The 17,375-nt window shown below is 43.9% G+C and overlaps 1 protein-coding gene across 1 annotated transcript; it reads right to left on the bottom strand.

The window, feature by feature from the left end:
• Positions 1–526: 526 nt before the first annotated feature.
• On the bottom strand, positions 527–17,126 carry LOC311104139 (caspase recruitment domain-containing protein 10-like). Its single transcript, XM_084145826.1, has 24 exons — positions 16,947–17,126; positions 15,237–15,479; positions 14,584–14,721; positions 14,313–14,499; positions 13,798–13,936; positions 13,401–13,589; positions 13,174–13,293; positions 12,851–12,976; positions 12,322–12,492; positions 10,040–10,138; positions 9,539–9,575; positions 9,034–9,071; positions 8,671–8,759; positions 6,758–6,804; positions 6,519–6,639; positions 6,193–6,370; positions 5,971–6,094; positions 5,550–5,790; positions 5,277–5,340; positions 5,097–5,199; positions 4,835–4,993; positions 4,561–4,673; positions 4,040–4,155; positions 527–3,823 (listed from the first exon to the last, which is right to left on the bottom strand). Exons 1-24 carry the CDS (start codon positions 16,951–16,953, stop codon positions 3,616–3,618), a joined length of 3,057 nt encoding a protein of 1,018 aa, XP_084001952.1. The 5' UTR covers positions 16,954–17,126; the 3' UTR covers positions 527–3,615.
• Between the last annotated feature and the right edge of the window lie 249 nt (positions 17,127–17,375).

Here is a 17,375-nt window from a genome sequence, read left to right as displayed (position 1 = left end):
TCTGTGCAGAAGATCTAGGTGCTGCTGTAGGCCCTCCTTGGTTGGGGACAGAAGCACCAGATCATCAACAAACAGTAGACATTTGACTTCAGATTCTAGTAGGGTGAGGCCGAGTGCTGCAGACTGTTCTAGTGCCCTCACCAGTTCGTTGATATATATGTCATCATACCTTTTCCAGAACACAATGTATTCTCTGTATCATAAGACTGACCTCAAAATCCCAGCGTCATCTGACTTATTGATACTCTCTTGTTATATAACATTTCCAGCATGTTGTTGTTTTTCTCTTTTGTAGCCTAATGGCGTCCGCATGCTTCACAGCCGAAACAGTTCAGAACAGTTCCTGCATATATTATGATGACATTTTGTGATGTTTTTGTTTGTTTTGGACTTCGGCAAGGTTTTTTTCGGTTGTTCGGGTACACCATTTTTTTCTATCAAGGCAAGCGGAACTCGGTCGCCGAAGTCTACGCCCCTTCGTCGGTGATTGGTCAACAGCAGGGATACTTCAATGAAGTGCGGACTCATCGAGAGACGAACTCTTTTTGGTGGGCATATTTCTTCGCCAAGCACCCGTCACTAAGCTGTTTTTTGTGGAGGAGTCCGTAATCAGGAATGACGTCGGGCGATTGGGGACTATGTGGCGGACCACATTTTTTCCGATGGAAGACGCAGGCCAAGATGTCGACACAAGTCCAGAGGATAGAATAGACGCCAGAAGGAGCAATGAAGAGGTCATTGTGGACTGTGAAGCCGAGGATAGAATAGACGCCGGAAGGGAAAGGAGGGGGGAAATGGAGTCCTTTGAGAAGGCAAGAAATAGATATTGGTCAGGAGAAATGCAGTATTATCATAAGGAGACGTATACTTGGATGAATGAGGAGGAATGGCGGGAAAAAGAGAGGCAGAGGAGGTCTAAGAGAGAGGGAGGAAGACTGTGAGTTTGAGTCGGTAAAAAATGGCGGGGAGAAGGTTTGTTAAAGAAGAGTGGTAGGAAATGAAAGCAAAGTGAGCTGAAGACAGGAGTATAAATGGAAGAGGGTGACCTATCGGAGGTGGTAGGTGTGGTGAAGTGCTTGGAGCCAGAGGCTTGCGCAGAGGGTCAGGATAAAGATGAGTCTGTGACAGTAGGAGTGAAGTTTGTGGAAAAAGTGGATCCTTGCCTTTTGGCTGATCCATTTGTGGTTTCAAGATGGGTGAAAAAAGCGTTGGGTATAGTGGAATCGGTGAGGGTAACCAGAAGTGGTCTAGTGATAATTGTTTGTGTTTCGTTGGGCAGAGGGAGAAGGCGCTCAGAGTTAATCAAATGGGGGAAAGAATTGTGAATTGTTTCGCTCTTAAGAAAAGGGCGCCATTGAGAGGAGTGATGACGGGGTAGCAGTAAATGTAAAAGTGGATCAACTGAAGGAGAAGATTCCCGGTGTGTGTGATGCTCGTCGTTTGGTGCGACGTAAACAGGGTGGCGAGAGTGGGGAAACAGAAGAGTCATTGTCTGTTCTTTTGAGTTTTGAAGTTGAGTCTTTGCCGGATAAAGTGAAGTTAAGATATATCAATTATCCTGTGCGAGCTTATGTGCCGAGTACATTACGATGTTACAGGTGTCAAACTTATGGGCATGTGGCAGCAGTATGTAGGAGGGAGATTCCAAGGTGTGAGAAGTGTGCAGAAGGGCATGAGACTAAGGAGTGTGAAGCAGTGGGGAAAGTGGTGGTATGTGCTAATTGTAGGGGTGGCCATGGGGCTGGGGATCAGACATGTCCAGTGCGAGAGAGGCAGGTTGAGGTTTCCAGGGTAAGAGTAGAGAAGAAGTTGTCATATGCGGAGGCAGTGGAGAAAGTAGAGGAAGAGGGGTCAAGGGGGGGAGTGGTGAGAGTAGGAGATGTATACCAGTACAGTGGGATAGGCAAGCAAGTGATATATGTTTCAGTAAGATTGGGTTTTTAGCGTTTATAGCAATGGTTATTCATTGTACTGCAGGAATGGAACGCAAATCGAAGAAAATTGAGGTTGTGGTGGCAGCTGCAGAGGTATTTGGGTGTGCGAGACTTGACAGCAGAAGAGTTACAGGGAGTGTTAAGTGGTGATGTCCCATCATTTCAGGTTGAGGGCATGAGGTAGGAGTGAGTATATTTAAATAGTGGAGAAGGGTGGGGTTAATTATTATTAGTAGTTTTGAAGTTGTGAGTGTAGTGTTAGATGGTAGGATATTTCTTTGCTTTGTTTTATGTTATTTTTCAAGAAAAGATAAGGGAGATGTACTCCAGTCTAGTAGGTGGCGGTAATGCAACAAATCGGATGCCAACCCCCGTTAAACCTCATTGAAGAAGAAGAAGAAGAATTGAGAGACGAAAGGGAGCTCTGAAGCGGAAAAAGATGGCGGAAGCGGACAATGAAGTGGATTCTGAATCCAATGGCGGTAGAATCAAGGAGAATTGGAGTATTGTTCAAAATAATGGAAAACGGAGCAAAGTAGTGTACAGTGATGAGAATTATTGAGTTATGCTGCGTTCAAAACAACTGGGAACTCCCCAAAAAATGAGCTCAGACGGGAAAAATCGATTTCAACGGTCATCCAACTCGGAATTCCATCTTGGGAACTCGGGGCTCTTTCTAGAGCTCTGACTTTCCAACCTTAAGATCACTGATGTCATGATTTGACCTCGTATTTTTCTGAGTTCCCAGTTGTTTTGAACTCGCCATTATTATACCTCTGCGATATCATCCTAAGAGCCAATTTATGCTTGATCCGAAAATGTGGTCGGAGGCGCCGTATGGATGGTGTGCCACAATTGCGGAGTCTCCATAGGCATGCAGAGGTCAAATTGAGCTCTGTACTGCATCACCATGCACCTCTCAAATTATGTAACAATGCGGAGGGTTGATTGGTTGACAGTAGATGAGTGCGGGAGGTCCTGTATAAACACAAACTCACTTCCTTGACAACTTCCTTCACAACAGCTCTGGGCTGCTCTGCAAAGCGCAAAAAGTATGTTTGCTCTGACTTCTGCGGAGGCCACATCGCAGTAAATGCTGTATGGCCAATGCAGATGTATTGACCATGCAGCGCCTTTAAGGTCCGACTTTCTGACCTGAAGATAACTGATGTCACGATTTGACCTCGTTTTTTCCCCAAGTTCCCAGTTGTCTTGAAAGCAACATTCTAAAGGCCAACATTTTCCTAACCATAAAGCAGTCCTAAGTTTTTGCTTTATTTTTTAGAATAACTTTCAAAAGCTAATGTATTGTGACTAGTGACCGAAGGCAAATGTAGGCAAATCCCAACTACTAATAGTAATGTCTTTGGGTGTTAGAAAAGCGCTATACAAATTCCATGTATTATTATGAATTATTCAAGAATTAAAAAATATGCTCTATTAACTAATGAAGGTTGTTTAATGCTGATGTTTAGCATAGGTAGACAAATATAACGTTACAACATAAAGACACATTACTACTGAGCTTGTAACAATTGAAGGTTCAATTCATCATATGAACATGAAACTTCATATTTTATGTGGTAGAACTAGGTATCTAAATGGGTGTGTGTGAAATGTATCTTTAATTGTATCAAATTTAGCTTAGTAAAACAATAACACTGGGTGATAACATTGAGATCTATTGGAGCCTTTCCAACTCAACCCACAGCAGTGCTTTCTGCTGGCTGTGGATGACATTGCGTATGGCGAGCAGCAGATCGTCGGTGCAGCTCCAGGTGTTGGGTTCCAAACTGTGGTAGAGCAGGGGCAGGGTCTCTAGCTGCAGCTCGTCCGCCTGACACACCTCCTCCATCACACCATCCTCCCCTCTCCCGGTCAGCAACTTCCTGTCAATGGGCCAAAATAGATAGACTTTAATAATATAATAATTATATGCCATTTAGCAGATGCTTTTATCCAAAGCAACTTACAGTCATGTGTGCATACATTTTTACTACTGTTTCTAAATTGGATTAGAGAACAGAAAACTACAAAAATAGAATAACTTATGATGCTAAAAGTGTATTGAAAACACACACAAATACAGACAGCCAGTCACTTACTTTAGCTTCTTGTGTTTTTTGTTCTTGGGTGGGATATTAATGACGATAGGGTAGACTTCCTGCCTCAGAAGGCCCTCCACACTGCTCAGGCCCAGCTCCAACAGACAGTGCTTGTCCTGAGAGACAAGACACAGAGACCGATATGGGAGAGGTAATCCACTGGGCACAAACATCATTTCAACATCTAGTTTTGATTTATATTTGGTTGAGTTGTCAACTAATGTAAATTCAACGTGAAATCAACAAAAAATGTCACCATGTCATTGGATTTAGGTTAAATGTTTGGTGAAAAAAAGAAATTCCCTTACATTGATGAATTTTTTCAAATCCAATCATTTTCCCAAGTTGATTCAACGTCATTACATAACATTTTCTCATTGAAATATCGTGGAAGCAACATTGACTCAACCAGTTTTTGCCCAGTGGGAAGTGTTTGTTTGTGTGTGTGAGAGAGAGAGAGAGAGAGAGAGAGAGAGAGAGAGAGAGAGAGAGAGAGAGAGAATGAATGAAAGAGTGTATACCTGGCTTATTACATCCTGAATAGACTGCAGCCTGATCCCAAGAGCCTGCTCTGGGGTGGAAGCATCTAGCAGGAAAACACTCTTATCATTTCTCTCTGTGGCCTGGATTGGCTCTGAAATACATCACTCCATGAGAAGGGGTAGAGAGACAACATATCAAGTAATTACTTTTAAACACAGCCGATCATGCAAGAAGGACAACAAGCATGCAACTAGTGCTTCTGAGATTTTGAGTGTGTAGTGACAGTATGTCAATAACTATGTGTGTGTGTACCTGGTTGGCAGGTGTTGAAGTCCAGTCCAGACTCTGCTGGCTGAAGCAGTCTCTCTATGAGGCCGCGAGAGAGCAGGGAGGGGGAGAAGATGACAGGCCGTTTGGTCTTGACCTGTATTGGCTGGACCATACTGTAAGGAATCAGGTGCTCCTCGTGACCTGAGCAAAGACACACATACACATTTAGGTTCATGCATTTTTATCTTACTATTGTCTTCAAAGGACAAAAAAAGATCAATAAAGTCATATGGGAGGAGCTTACGATTGCTGAGTGTGTAAAGGATCTGTGGGGTGGAACCAATCCCACGACAGCTGGGGGACACAGCCTTGACCAATCGCACACGCTCAGAGCCCTTCTTGGATACCTACAGTGAGGAGTCAGTAGTCTGGTTACCCTTGGTTACCAGAGATTCACACACAGTAGGGACAAAAGGAGACTTACTTTCTTCTTGAAATCCTGCTCCAGGGCTATGGTACGTAACCTCACCAATAACAGCTGCTGGGCTCTGAGATAGAGAGAGAAAGATTTAGGGGGATACACATTCATCACCACGTGTCCCATGTACTCTGTGAGTGCAGTCTAACAAAGCAAAACATTTGCACAAATGTCATTAATCTTCTTCTCATGCATATTAAAATATATTACATTACATAACCCGTTCATTTGAACTCTGTCACAAAGGTATTATTACAGTGCATGGTACCTCTCCCTTACCTGTTGTAGTTGGGCATGACCCCCGCCTGCAGGGGCTTGGCTGTGTGGGGGTTCACCAGGGTGCAGCGCCACTGGTACTTCCCGTTGTAACGGGTGTCAGTGACGTGTATTATGTCATCACAGCGCACCCCCAGACAGGGCAGGTCGCTATGAGGGTCCAGGTCCAGGTTGACGCGCACATAGAAAGAGTCAGCGCCATAGAAGGTAGGAGAAGGGAGCAGGGAACATAACTTGGAGTAGGCTGAGAAGAGGAAAAGGGGTGGGAAGTTAGTTACACACACTCTATTCTTTCATATTTTTTTGTTTTATAAACAGTCTGACACCTGGATAAAGGCCAAGGCCATGCACTATAAAGGTGTACTGTACTGAAAAAGCACATCAGTCAAGGAAAACCACTGTAAAAGCTGTCTCAGAATTTCACCCTCTGTGTTGTTCTGATGTTTGAGAGAGGAGGGCTCTGTCCACCACTGCAGAGAGAAGTGGGCCACCTCTCCTGTGCACTGGCCCAGCAGCACACTGCCCCCACCAAACATAACCTTCTCCAGCTGGGCAGGGAGAAAGAGACAGTTATACTCAGGCTTGTGTGGCTGTTTTTCTACAATCTGTTTGCCTGTCCATCTGTCTGTATGCCTCTGTTTCTCACCTCCAGTAACTCACTGCCCTCCTTCAGACCACACTGCTCAGCAGGAGAACCAGCTCTGATGCTGCTAACAAAGATGCCTGTGCAGTTGCCCCCAATGATGGTGATGTCATCTGCCAGGCTGCCTCTTCCTCTTTTGGGCGTAGTGGGGGGACTAGGTAAGGGGGACAGGAGCTCTAAACTGAAAGAGGAAGTGGAAAGAGAGATGGTAATTACACTTCTTAGTATACAGTTTAGATTATATCTCACACCATAAAGGGTTAGCAAGTGTACCTACACTACGTTGGATTAGCTGCCCTGATGTAGGCAGCAAAGAGATGGAGACATACCCGAGACTGTTGTAGTTGGGTTTGTGGGGTGGGACAGGGGGCAGGTTGACGAGGTCAGGGGGGATGAGGTGAGAATGCAGGGAGCTACAGGAGTTTGACAGGGAGACCTCACTTTGGACTCCTGAAACACAATATAATGAGACATCACTACACACATCTATACTTAGCAGGGGTTACAGGTATTACAGGTAGCTATAGACTTAGACAAACAGGAGGGGATGTACTGAACTGAACCAAACCTGTAAGGTTCTCATTTTCATCACTGCCCCAGGAGTCCAGGTCAAACCTGTAAACGGATAAGATCACAAGAGAGGAGTTTTCATCATCATTTATTTAGTTTTAAATGCATTTACAGCATAACGTGTGATTTAAGAGTGATATTTCTATATTAGAGAATAATGTAAAAGTTGACTTGCAATGGTATGACCATAGATATCCTATTCAATTACTACAGTGCCTTGCAAAAGTATTCATCCCCCTTGGCGTTTTTCCTATTTTGTTGCATTACAACCTGTAATTTAAATGGATTTTTATTTGGCTTTCATGTAATGGACATACACAAAAATAGTCAAAATTGGTGAAGTGAAATGAAAACAATAACTTGTTTCAAAAAATTCTAAAAAATAAATAACGGAAAAGTGGTGCGTGCATATGTATTCACCCCCTTTGCTATGAAGCCCCTAAATAAGATCTGGTGCAACCAATTACCTTCAGAAGTCACATAATTATAGTAATAATAGTTAGATTGCACTCAGGTGGACTTTATTTAAGTGTCACATGATCTGTCACATGATCTCAGTATATATAAACCTGTTCTGAAAGGCCCCAGAGTCTGCAACACCACTAAGCAAGGGGCACCTCCAAGCAAGCGGCACCATGAAGACCAAGGAGCTCTCCAAACAGGTCAGGGACAAAGTTGTGGAGAAGTACAGATCAGGGTTGGGTTATAAAAAAATATCTGAAACTTTGAACATCCCACGAAGCACCATTAAATCCATTATAGAAAAATGGAAAGAATATGGCACCACAACAAACCTGCCAAGAGAGGGCCGCCCACCAAAACTCACGGACCAGGCAAGGAGGGCATTAATCAGAGAGGCACCAAAGAGACCAAAGATAACCCTAAAGGAGCTGCAAAGCGCCACAGCGGAGATTGGAGTATCTGTCCATTGGACCACTTTAAGCCGTACACTCCACAGAGCTGGGCTTTACGGAAGAGTGGCCAGAAAAAAGCCATTGCTTAAAGAAAACAATATGCAAACACGTTTGGTGTTCACCAAAAGCCATGTGGGAGACTCCCCAAACATACGGAAGAAGGTACTCTGGTCAGATTAAACTAAAATTGAGCTTTTTGGCCATCAAGGAAAACGCTATGTCTGGTGCAAACCCAACACCTCTAATCACCCCGAGAACACCATCTCGGGGTGAAGCATGGAGGTGGCAGCATTATACTGTGGGGATGTTTTTCATTGGCAGGGACTGGGAAACTGGTCAGAATTGAAGGAATGATGGATGGCGCTAAATACAAGGAAATTCTTGAGGGAAACCTGTTTCAGTCTTCCAGAGATTTGAGACCGGGACGGAGGTTCACCTTCCAGCAGGACAATGACCCTAAGCATACTGCTAAAGCAACACTTGAGTGGTTTAAGGGGAAACATTTAAATGTCTTGGAATGGCCTAGTCAAAGCCCAGACCTCAATCCAATTGAGAATCTGTGGTATGACTTAAAGATTGCTGTACACCAGCGGAACCCATCCAACTTGAAGGAGCTGGAGCAGTTTTGCCTTGAAGAATGGGCAAAAATCCCAGTGGCTAGATGTGCCAAACTTATAGAGACATACCCCAAGAGACTTGCAGCTGTAATTGCTGCAAAAGGTGGCTCTACAAAGTATTGACTTTGGGGGGGTGAATAGTTATGCACGCTCAAGTTCTTTTTTGTTGTCTTATTTCTTGTTTGTATCACCCCAAAAATTATTTTGCATCTTCAAAGAGGTAGGCATGTTGTGTAAATCAAATAATACAAACCCCCCCCCCCAAATCCATTTTAATTCCAGGTTGTAAGGCAACGAAATAGGAAAAATGCCAAGGGGGGTGAATACTTTCACAAGCCACTGTAATAATTTTAATTCCTTATTCTATGGGTATGACATACTCTATGTTGACCCTGCGGTTGATGGAGTTCATACAGGGAGGGAAGGGGAATATGGAGAGCCTGTTAACATCCTTCTCACTGTCCACTGTCTGTAAAACACACAGGACACAAACAAAGAGTGAAATAGAGAATGACTAAAGTGTCGATGCAGGCCCATAATTTAAACCTATTCATTGCCTCCTTGACAAGTTGAAAAAGTTGATTGATTATTCAACAATCCACATATACTGTGTATATTAACAGCTACACTGTTCAGTGAGAAAAACACATTTGTTCATATAATATAGATGAACGCTAGATGAGACATGATGCTTTGATATGTCGGCATGTCACAAGGTGTTGTGGAGTAATGTAACAACTCACTGGTGTCAAGAGATTCTCTTCTGAGTTTGAGCGGGAACCTGCAGACAAAATTTGGTATTTAGAAGTCTAAGCCTATCCTCTCTCATCAAAGTTGTCAAAAAAAAACATTTGTTTTGGCCATGCCTATTTCTACTATGTCTTATTCAAACAGTAGTTCAAATACAAGGTTTATCCTTAATCAGTTACAGTGCTGTAAACGTAGAATAAATTAAGCAAACATGAAAACTGAATTTATCCAAAAAGAGGGATTAACTCAGGAATGCTCTTTTCTACAATGCTATCCTTACAAACCCCAATCCCCTAATCCAGTGGTTCCCAACCTTTTTTGGTTACTGTACCACCAAGTACATTTTGCTCTGCCCAGAGTACCCTTGAAGTACCCCCTCGTGTGCATTTTACCAGTAAGCCTATGGTCTCATCAGTCTTCTCAAGTACCCCCTGTGGATAGGCCAAGTACCCCTGGTTGGGAAACACTGCATTCATCTCAATTGAAATATAGGCTTACCTTTGGAGTGGTCATGGGTTTGGCCTGTAGAGGGAGACTGTGACACAGAAATGAAAACAGAGACATCATCAACATCTGTTCACTGAAAGATATCCTACAGGTACCAGCATGCTGACAGTTACACAAATTCATCTCTGGCAACATCATATCTCTAACTCTATGCAAAACAACAATGAGACCTAATTAGCACACAGGAGTTGCTTCACCCTGGTCTAAAAATAATATTCCCCACATAGTTCTCCATAAGTAGACCATGAATAATCATAACAAGTACAATTATTGTTACGGGATCAGCTCAATGGTATCTACTTAATTACAACTCTGTGAATGAGTAAAATGAAAAGACGGGTTGGACAGCAACACTGCAACAGCCCTCAATGACTATTTATTATATGATAATGAAGAGATAAATGTTGAGGCTGCTGTTGATGGTAACAGTATAATGTTGCTAATATTCTAGCTGCTGCCAATGAAGATGATAAGATGGAGATGAACTCTGACCTTGCAGAGCAGCTGGTGAGTGCAGTTGGGCAGAGGGCTGAGGTCTAGGGAGCAGCAGGGCCCGTAGCACTGGTCCTCGCTGCACAGAGACAGGTGAGACTAGGAGAGGGACAGAGAGACAATTGGAAGAGTATAGAAGAAGGCTAACAGGTCCACACTGTAATTTGATTATCCGTTTTTGTGAGTGTGTGAAACTGTATGTCTGACAGAATAGGGAAAACACACTTGTGTTGCACAAGTATAATCAAAAGTGTGTACACAGTACAGTTGAAGTCGGAAGTTTACATACACCTTAGCCAAATACATTTAAACTCAGTTTTTCACAATTCCTGACATTTAATCCTAGTAGAAATTCCCTGTCTTAGGTCAGTTAGGATCACCACTTTATTTTAAGAATGTGAAATGTCAAAATAATAGTAGAGAGTGATTTATTTCAGCTTTTATTTATTTCATCAAATTCCCAGTGGGTCAGAAGTTTACATACACTCAATTAGTATTTGGTAGCATTGCCTTTAAATTGTTTAACTTGGGTCAAACGTTTCGGGTAGCCTTCCACAAGCTTCCCACAATAAGTTGGGTGAATTTTGGCCCATTCCTCCTGACAGAGTGTCACACCCTGGCTCTGGGACTCTATATGTTGAGCCAGGGTGTGTTCATTCTATGTGTTTATTTCTATGTTGGTAATTCTGGTGTGTGTATTTCTATGTTGGCTAGAGTGACTCCCAATCAGAGGCAACGAGTGTCAGCTGTCGTTGGTTGTCTCTGATTGGGAGCCATATTTATACTGTCTATTTTCCCTTTGTGTTTGTGGGTTCTTGTTCCGTGTTCGGTCATTGTTACCGTGGACTTCACGAGTCGTTTCTTGTTTTGTTGATTGTGTTCTATTATCACTAAAGATAATAAAGTTAAACATGTTCGTTCATCACGCTGCGCCTTGGTCTGTTCAATACGACGATCGTGACACAGAGCTGGTGTAACTGAATCAGGTTTGTAGGCATCCTTGCTCGCACACGCTTTTTCAGATCTGCCCACACATTTTCTAAAGGATTGAGGTCAGGGCTTTGTGATGGCCACTCCAATACCTTGACTTTGTTGTCCTTAAGCCATTTTGCCACAACTTTGGAAGTATGCTTGGGGTCATTGTCCATTTGGAAGACCCATTTGCGACCAAGCTTTAACTTCCTGACTGATGACTTGAGATGTTGCTTCAATATATCCACATAATTTTCCTTCCTGATGATGCCATCTATTTTGTGAAGTGCACCAGTCCCTCCTGCAGCAAAGCACCCGCACAGCATGATGCTGCCACCCCCGTACTTCACGGTTGGGATGGTGTTCTTCAGCTTGCAAGCCATCCCCTTTTTCCTCCAAACATAACGATGGTCATTATGGCCCAACAGTTATATTTTTGTTTCATCAGACCAGAGGACATTTCTCCAAAAAGTACAATCTTTGTCCCCATGTGCAGTTGCAAACCGTAGTCTGGCTTTTTTATGGCGGTTTTGGAGCAGTGGCTTCTTCCTTGCTGAGCGGCCTTTCAGGTTATGTCGATATAGGACTCGTTTTACTGTGGATATAGATACTTTTGTACCTGTTTCCTCCAGCATCTTCACAAGGTCCTTTGCTGTTGTTCTGGGATTGATTTGCACTTTTCGCACCAAAGTACGTTCATCTCTAGGAGACAGAATGTGTCTCCTTCCTGAGCGGTATGACGGCTGCGTGGTCCCATGGTGTTTATACTTGCATACTGTTTATACTTGCATACTATTGTTTGTACAGATGAACGTGGTACCTTCAGGCGTTTGGAAATTGCTCCCAAGGATGAACCAGACTTGTGGAGGTCTACCATTTCTTTTCTGAGAGCTGATTTCTTTTGATTTTCCCATGATGTCAAGCAAAGAGGCACTGAGTTTGAAGGTAGGCCTTGAAATACATCCACAGGTACACCTCCAATTGACTCAAATGATGTCAATTAGCCTATCAGAAGCTTCTAAAGCCATGACATCATTTTCTGGAATTTTCCAAGCTGTTTGAAGGCACAGTCAACTGACCTACTGGAATTGTGATACAGTGAATTATAAGTTAAATAATCTGTCTGTAAACAATTGTTGGAAAAATTACTTGTGTCATGCACAAAGTAGATGTCCTAACCGACTTGCCAAAACTATAGTTTGTTAACAAGAAATTTGTGGAGTGGTTGAAAAACGAGTTTTAATGACTCCAACCTAAGTGTATGTAAACTTCCGACTTCAACTGTATGTGTGTGCATAGCTGAGACTCACACAGTGCATACAGGGGGAACTCTGCTCCCTGCTCCTGTCCTTCTCTTTCTCCAGCTCTCTCTGCTGCTGCTCTAGATTGGCCTGAAGCTCTGCGATGCGTTTACGCAGGCGGTTCTTGTCCAATAGGCAGTCAGTATATTCCAACTGCAGGCTGTCTCGACTGCGCAGAGCCTGAAGGATAACAGTATCAGAGGGAGGAGGAGAGAACGTGCCAGAGAGGTGAGTTATGAGGAGACAGACACTGAGTGGAGGAGATACTGAGTAGTTGAAACACCTGCATGACTAGATAAAAAATGATGTATTACGGTGAGTAATGGCATGGGGCAAACATGCAAAGAAAGGCCTTATATTATCCAGCAAAAAGGCCTCAAACTCAACACTCCGACCTCAACATTCCTCTGTGCATGTGCATTCAGTGTCCAAACAGCCATGAACTATTTAAACCACTTTAACCATTACTGTAACCAACAGAAACAAACACATTACCATACATTGATTCTAACCCATATCCCTACTCAGACCTACTGACCTGGTCCCTCTCCTTTTCCAGCTCCATAATCTGGTTGAAGTAGGAAATGCTCCTTTTCTGTTCCGTCTCCCAATCCAGCTGGAGAGTCCTCACCTTCAGCTGCAGCTGCTCACACTGAGACTCCAGCTACACAACACAACACAACACACCATCAAAGACAGAATAATACAATTGTGTTGATATACAAGAAGCATGTTTTAACACTGTATGAAACCTTAACAAAGACAACTTGAAAAACTGTCACCAGCTCAGTGACTCCTGAGAGTGAATCACACATGGAGATGGGCCAGAATGGCGTGAATAGGCTTGTTTGCTGCTCTCACCTTGTCCCTGAAATCCTCTGAGCTCTCCAGCTCTCCCTGTAGTCTGGCGATGTCGCCACACAGCTCGTGTCTCTGCTCTGTTGCCTCCCTGCGGTCCTGCTTCAGGATGTCCAACAGAGCCTGAGGTCAAAACGGAACAACACAAGAGTTAGAGCAGCACAGTCGGAGCGGGAAAACATCACAAACTCAGATGGTGAATTAGATTCACTCTGAGTGGCGGCTCTCACCTGTGTTTCAATGTGACCTGCCTTCTGAATGTCAATGTGCTGTAGTGGCTTCTCCCTCTTCTCGGGAACAGCGGGGGCGCCGTTCGTGCAGTGGAGGACACTACTGTTCCTTCTGAATGGCGTCGTAGAGGCAGGGCTACTGTCAGTCTCTTTCTCTGCCTCCATCAGTCTGGTCTTCAGCTGCTCCACCTGTAGAAAATGTTGAGTAGGAATATTACAAGGGAATCCTACCAGGGAAAAGGCTTCCTATAAAGGCATGTCCCAACAGCTCTTAATAAAAAGCTGATACCCTCCATCCATCCTTTTATCTTTCGCCAGCTGCTTTCTTCTGTCCCAGTCACCCTTCCTCTCCTTCAACAACCCAACAGACCCGCTTGGCCCCCTCTCCTCTCTATACCTGTTCCAGTAGCTCTCTCTCGCGTGCGGAGGCCTTGGCCTGATCCTCCAGGGCACAAGAGTATTTCATAGCCTGTTCCAGGTGCCTGTCGTTCAGCCGGCCCAGCTCCCTGCTGCCTGCCTCCCAGTCCTGACGCAGCCTGTATGTGAGACACACATTCAGCGAGCTCTCAGTACACTGGACATAGAAACTGTACATCCATATTAAAAAATGTATGACAGCCATGGACCACGGCTCATCATTAATGTAGTTTATGTATATCATTCTAGATGTTTCAAGTTCTGAATACCGTCATTCACTTTAGGTAACAGTTGCTATTCTGCTTCGCTCAACAATAAAATGTGTGAAGAGAAAAAAAAACTGCACATTGTTTGGCACTGTAGATAACAACCAGATGTTTGTGTGGTTTTACCTGTGAAGTTCAATGAATCAAACTCTGTTTGTTTAGTGCTTCTCATCGTGTCATTTGTCTCACAGTGCTTTAAGCCCTGTATGTGTGGTCCCGTGTGGTGTACCTCTCCATCTGCAGCCGGTCGTGTCGTAGGTCCAATGTCTTGCGTTCAGCCCGGCTGCGCTCCTCCTCGGCCACACGGCAACGCTGGGACAGGCGGCGCTCACACACACGGCTCCCCCGCAGCTGCTCCCTCAGCTTACGCACCTCCAGCAGTAGGAACTGAGTCAGGCCCTCTGGACCTTCCTCATCTGGGGGGAACACAGCAGTGGAGGTAAATGGGGGATGGGGGAACACTGGTCAAAGAAGGGGGACATATGGGGACATATCCTTACCCAGGATGATGGAGCAGCGCTGGGTGGGCTGTTTTCCAGTGAGCTGGGTGTATTGCTCTGGGTGGTAGAACTCCAAAGACTCCATGAAGGCCTGCAGGCCACGCTGGCCCCGCCCATGCAGGATGTCAATCAAACGGCCTGATAAACAGTTATAACATCATTAAAGTTTATAAGAGGAAGACGACAATACATCCTGAAGATGGAGATACTGTAAGTACTGTACTGACACAAGTGTGAAAGCTGCTCATGTTCCAGGTACTCCCTTTGTTGTCTTTTCCTCTCTAACCTCATCTTTCTGTTTCTCTCTCTCCCCATCTTTTTTCCCTCCCCATCTGTCTACCTCCTCCTTTATCTCTCCCTCTCCTTTACTTAGCTAGTGGCCACCCCCTCATTCCTTTCATCTTGATCTCCTGCCTCGTTACTCATACCCGTCTCCCCTCCCTCTGTCTCTCACTCCCCTCTCGCTATCCTTCCTAACCATCTTTTTCTCACACGGCACAAACCCCTACTTACCTCATTCTCTCCGACCTACCCCCTCTCTCCCTGCCTCCTTTCACTTACCTTTTACACTCTTCTCATTCCCTTCCATCATTTTCTCTCATTCTCCCTCTCTTTTTCACTCCCACCCATTCCCTCTCCTTCCTCTCTCTCACCAGCCTTGCTGATACGTAGTGGGTACTGGGTGGAGTTGAGGACCTCATCCTCATCCTGCTCGTCGATGACCTTGCACTGCCTCAGGTAGGGGGTGAGCTTGGCCGGGTTCAGGATGCGGGTCAGCTTTTGCCTCACCCCCTCCACCCGGTCCCACAGTTCCTCACAGCACTCCTCAGAGAACGGGGACACCGGCCGCCCCTCTTCCTGTCCCGTGTCATAATCCTTCACCCATACTGTGATGCCTGGTCCAGAGGAAGCAAGTTAATACAGGACTGGTTTGAAAGAGGAGCCAAAATTACTCTGTGTTATAAAGAGAACAGGCTCAAACTATGTTGATAATACAGTTTATGGCCATTGTCTGCTGCATTGTGAGAAGGAGCAGAAGGAGGTGCTTTTCTGGCTGTGCTCCAAGGAAAACTGGAGGGGATTATTTGGCATTTAACATATACCAGGCAGTAGGATTAACCTCCAGTACTATGAACACATTTGATGGTGCATTATCTGCACCAATGATTTACTCAAGTTTCTCCTGGTGGTGCACAATGTTGGTTGGTAGGTCATAAACAATGATAGGGAGGACATTCAATCTGTCTCAGAGCTCAAGAATGCAAACACTGTTGTGATTCATATCTTACACTTAAAAACCTACTGTGATAGCAGAAAAATACCTCCTCAACTACTGAGGAGCAGTTGTACCAACTCCCTGGACTAAGAAAAAACATGTTCAATTGAGACTCTCCACAAGAAGATGGAGGGAGAGAAAAAAGCTCTCAAAAAGTCAAACAAACAAGTTTAGTAGTACATGTCATTCCGTTTACTGTAATTCCGTTCCCGGGTGTAATTCCACTTCACTTACTGTAGTTCAATAACCAAAATAGATTTTTTCCAACTCAAGGTGACATGTCATAGCTGACACCCCATTCTTTCTGCAGAACTCTTTGGATCTTTAATTCGGAGCAGATATTTAATATAATTTTTGTTAAACCTGGTCTCATAAAAACCTGATGAAGATTTTACCATAATTCCATTACCAAAGTTTGCATCTGCACAGTTCTTCCACTAAATTAGTTTTTGTAAAATGTTCAGTGGAAATTGTTAAAAGTAGTCCTTGTGCATAGAGTTGTATGGTTTGTTAAACTTTGAAGTCAATGGTTTTAGTTTGAGATACATTTTAAAGTGAAAAAACTGAGTCAAAGCATAATTCAGTTACCATGGAATTGCCCATATGCTGCTAAAGCAACATAGTGTATATTTTTAAGTTAACTATTTACCGACAATGGGGGGTATGTGCTCCATAACCCTGACCCCATCGCGCACCTGTATTATATAGGCAAACAAACAGACAAGTCGAGACACATCTGTGGAATCTTTTCCTGTCATCTCTCTCTTTTGCCCATGCAGGCTACTATATCATGTAGTCAAGAACAACTTTTTTCCAGAGCAGTGTCAACATCTCAAAATAAAAAAGCACCCCTTAGACTACTTGGCTATATGAATATTTGCTAAATTATTTGACCGGAGTTTACAATACCAAAAATAAGTGTGACTGACAAGACAATAAGGAGGGAGAAGTGTCATTCAGTGCCACACCGTTTCAACCCCGATTGAGTCGTCTAACTTTATCTGAAAAAGTCAGACAAGAAATTCTGTAACATCATCTGTAAAAAAACAAAAAACATGACAAAATGAAATCTTAATTTCACACTTACCACTCATTGTCAAGGATTGATCGTGTTGTAAGCAATCTCCTCAGACAGATATTCCACTTTTCGTTTCGATCAATCATAAAAGGATGAATGAGTCTTTAAAGTCAAGAATGAGATAGAAACGTAAACTACTATTCCACTCTGGCTATGCTATTGCGTTGAGAAGCTGGTTGTGTTGTACATGGGACGCAGTATCACACTCCTCCCCAACTTTGCGGTCCTGCCTCCTCACAATCGCCTGCACATGCCATATTCCACCAATCAGCAATTGTTCACAACTGGCCCGATCATTCCAGATGACCAAACCAGGATACATTTCCAACAACTGGATGTATCCTTTTTTCAGGGATACAGCTAATTCAACATAGGCTGTGGTACTTCTCTCATGCGTTTTCTTTTAAGCCTGCTACTTTAGGTTAAAGCCAGGTTAAC

This window comes from Coregonus lavaretus (genome assembly GCF_964263955.1).
Source record: "Coregonus lavaretus genome assembly, chromosome: 28".
NCBI classification, from domain to species: domain Eukaryota; kingdom Metazoa; phylum Chordata; class Actinopteri; order Salmoniformes; family Salmonidae; genus Coregonus; species Coregonus lavaretus.
The sequence above is the reverse complement of the archived record's forward strand: the minus strand, read 5'-3'. Positions and strand labels throughout refer to the sequence as shown.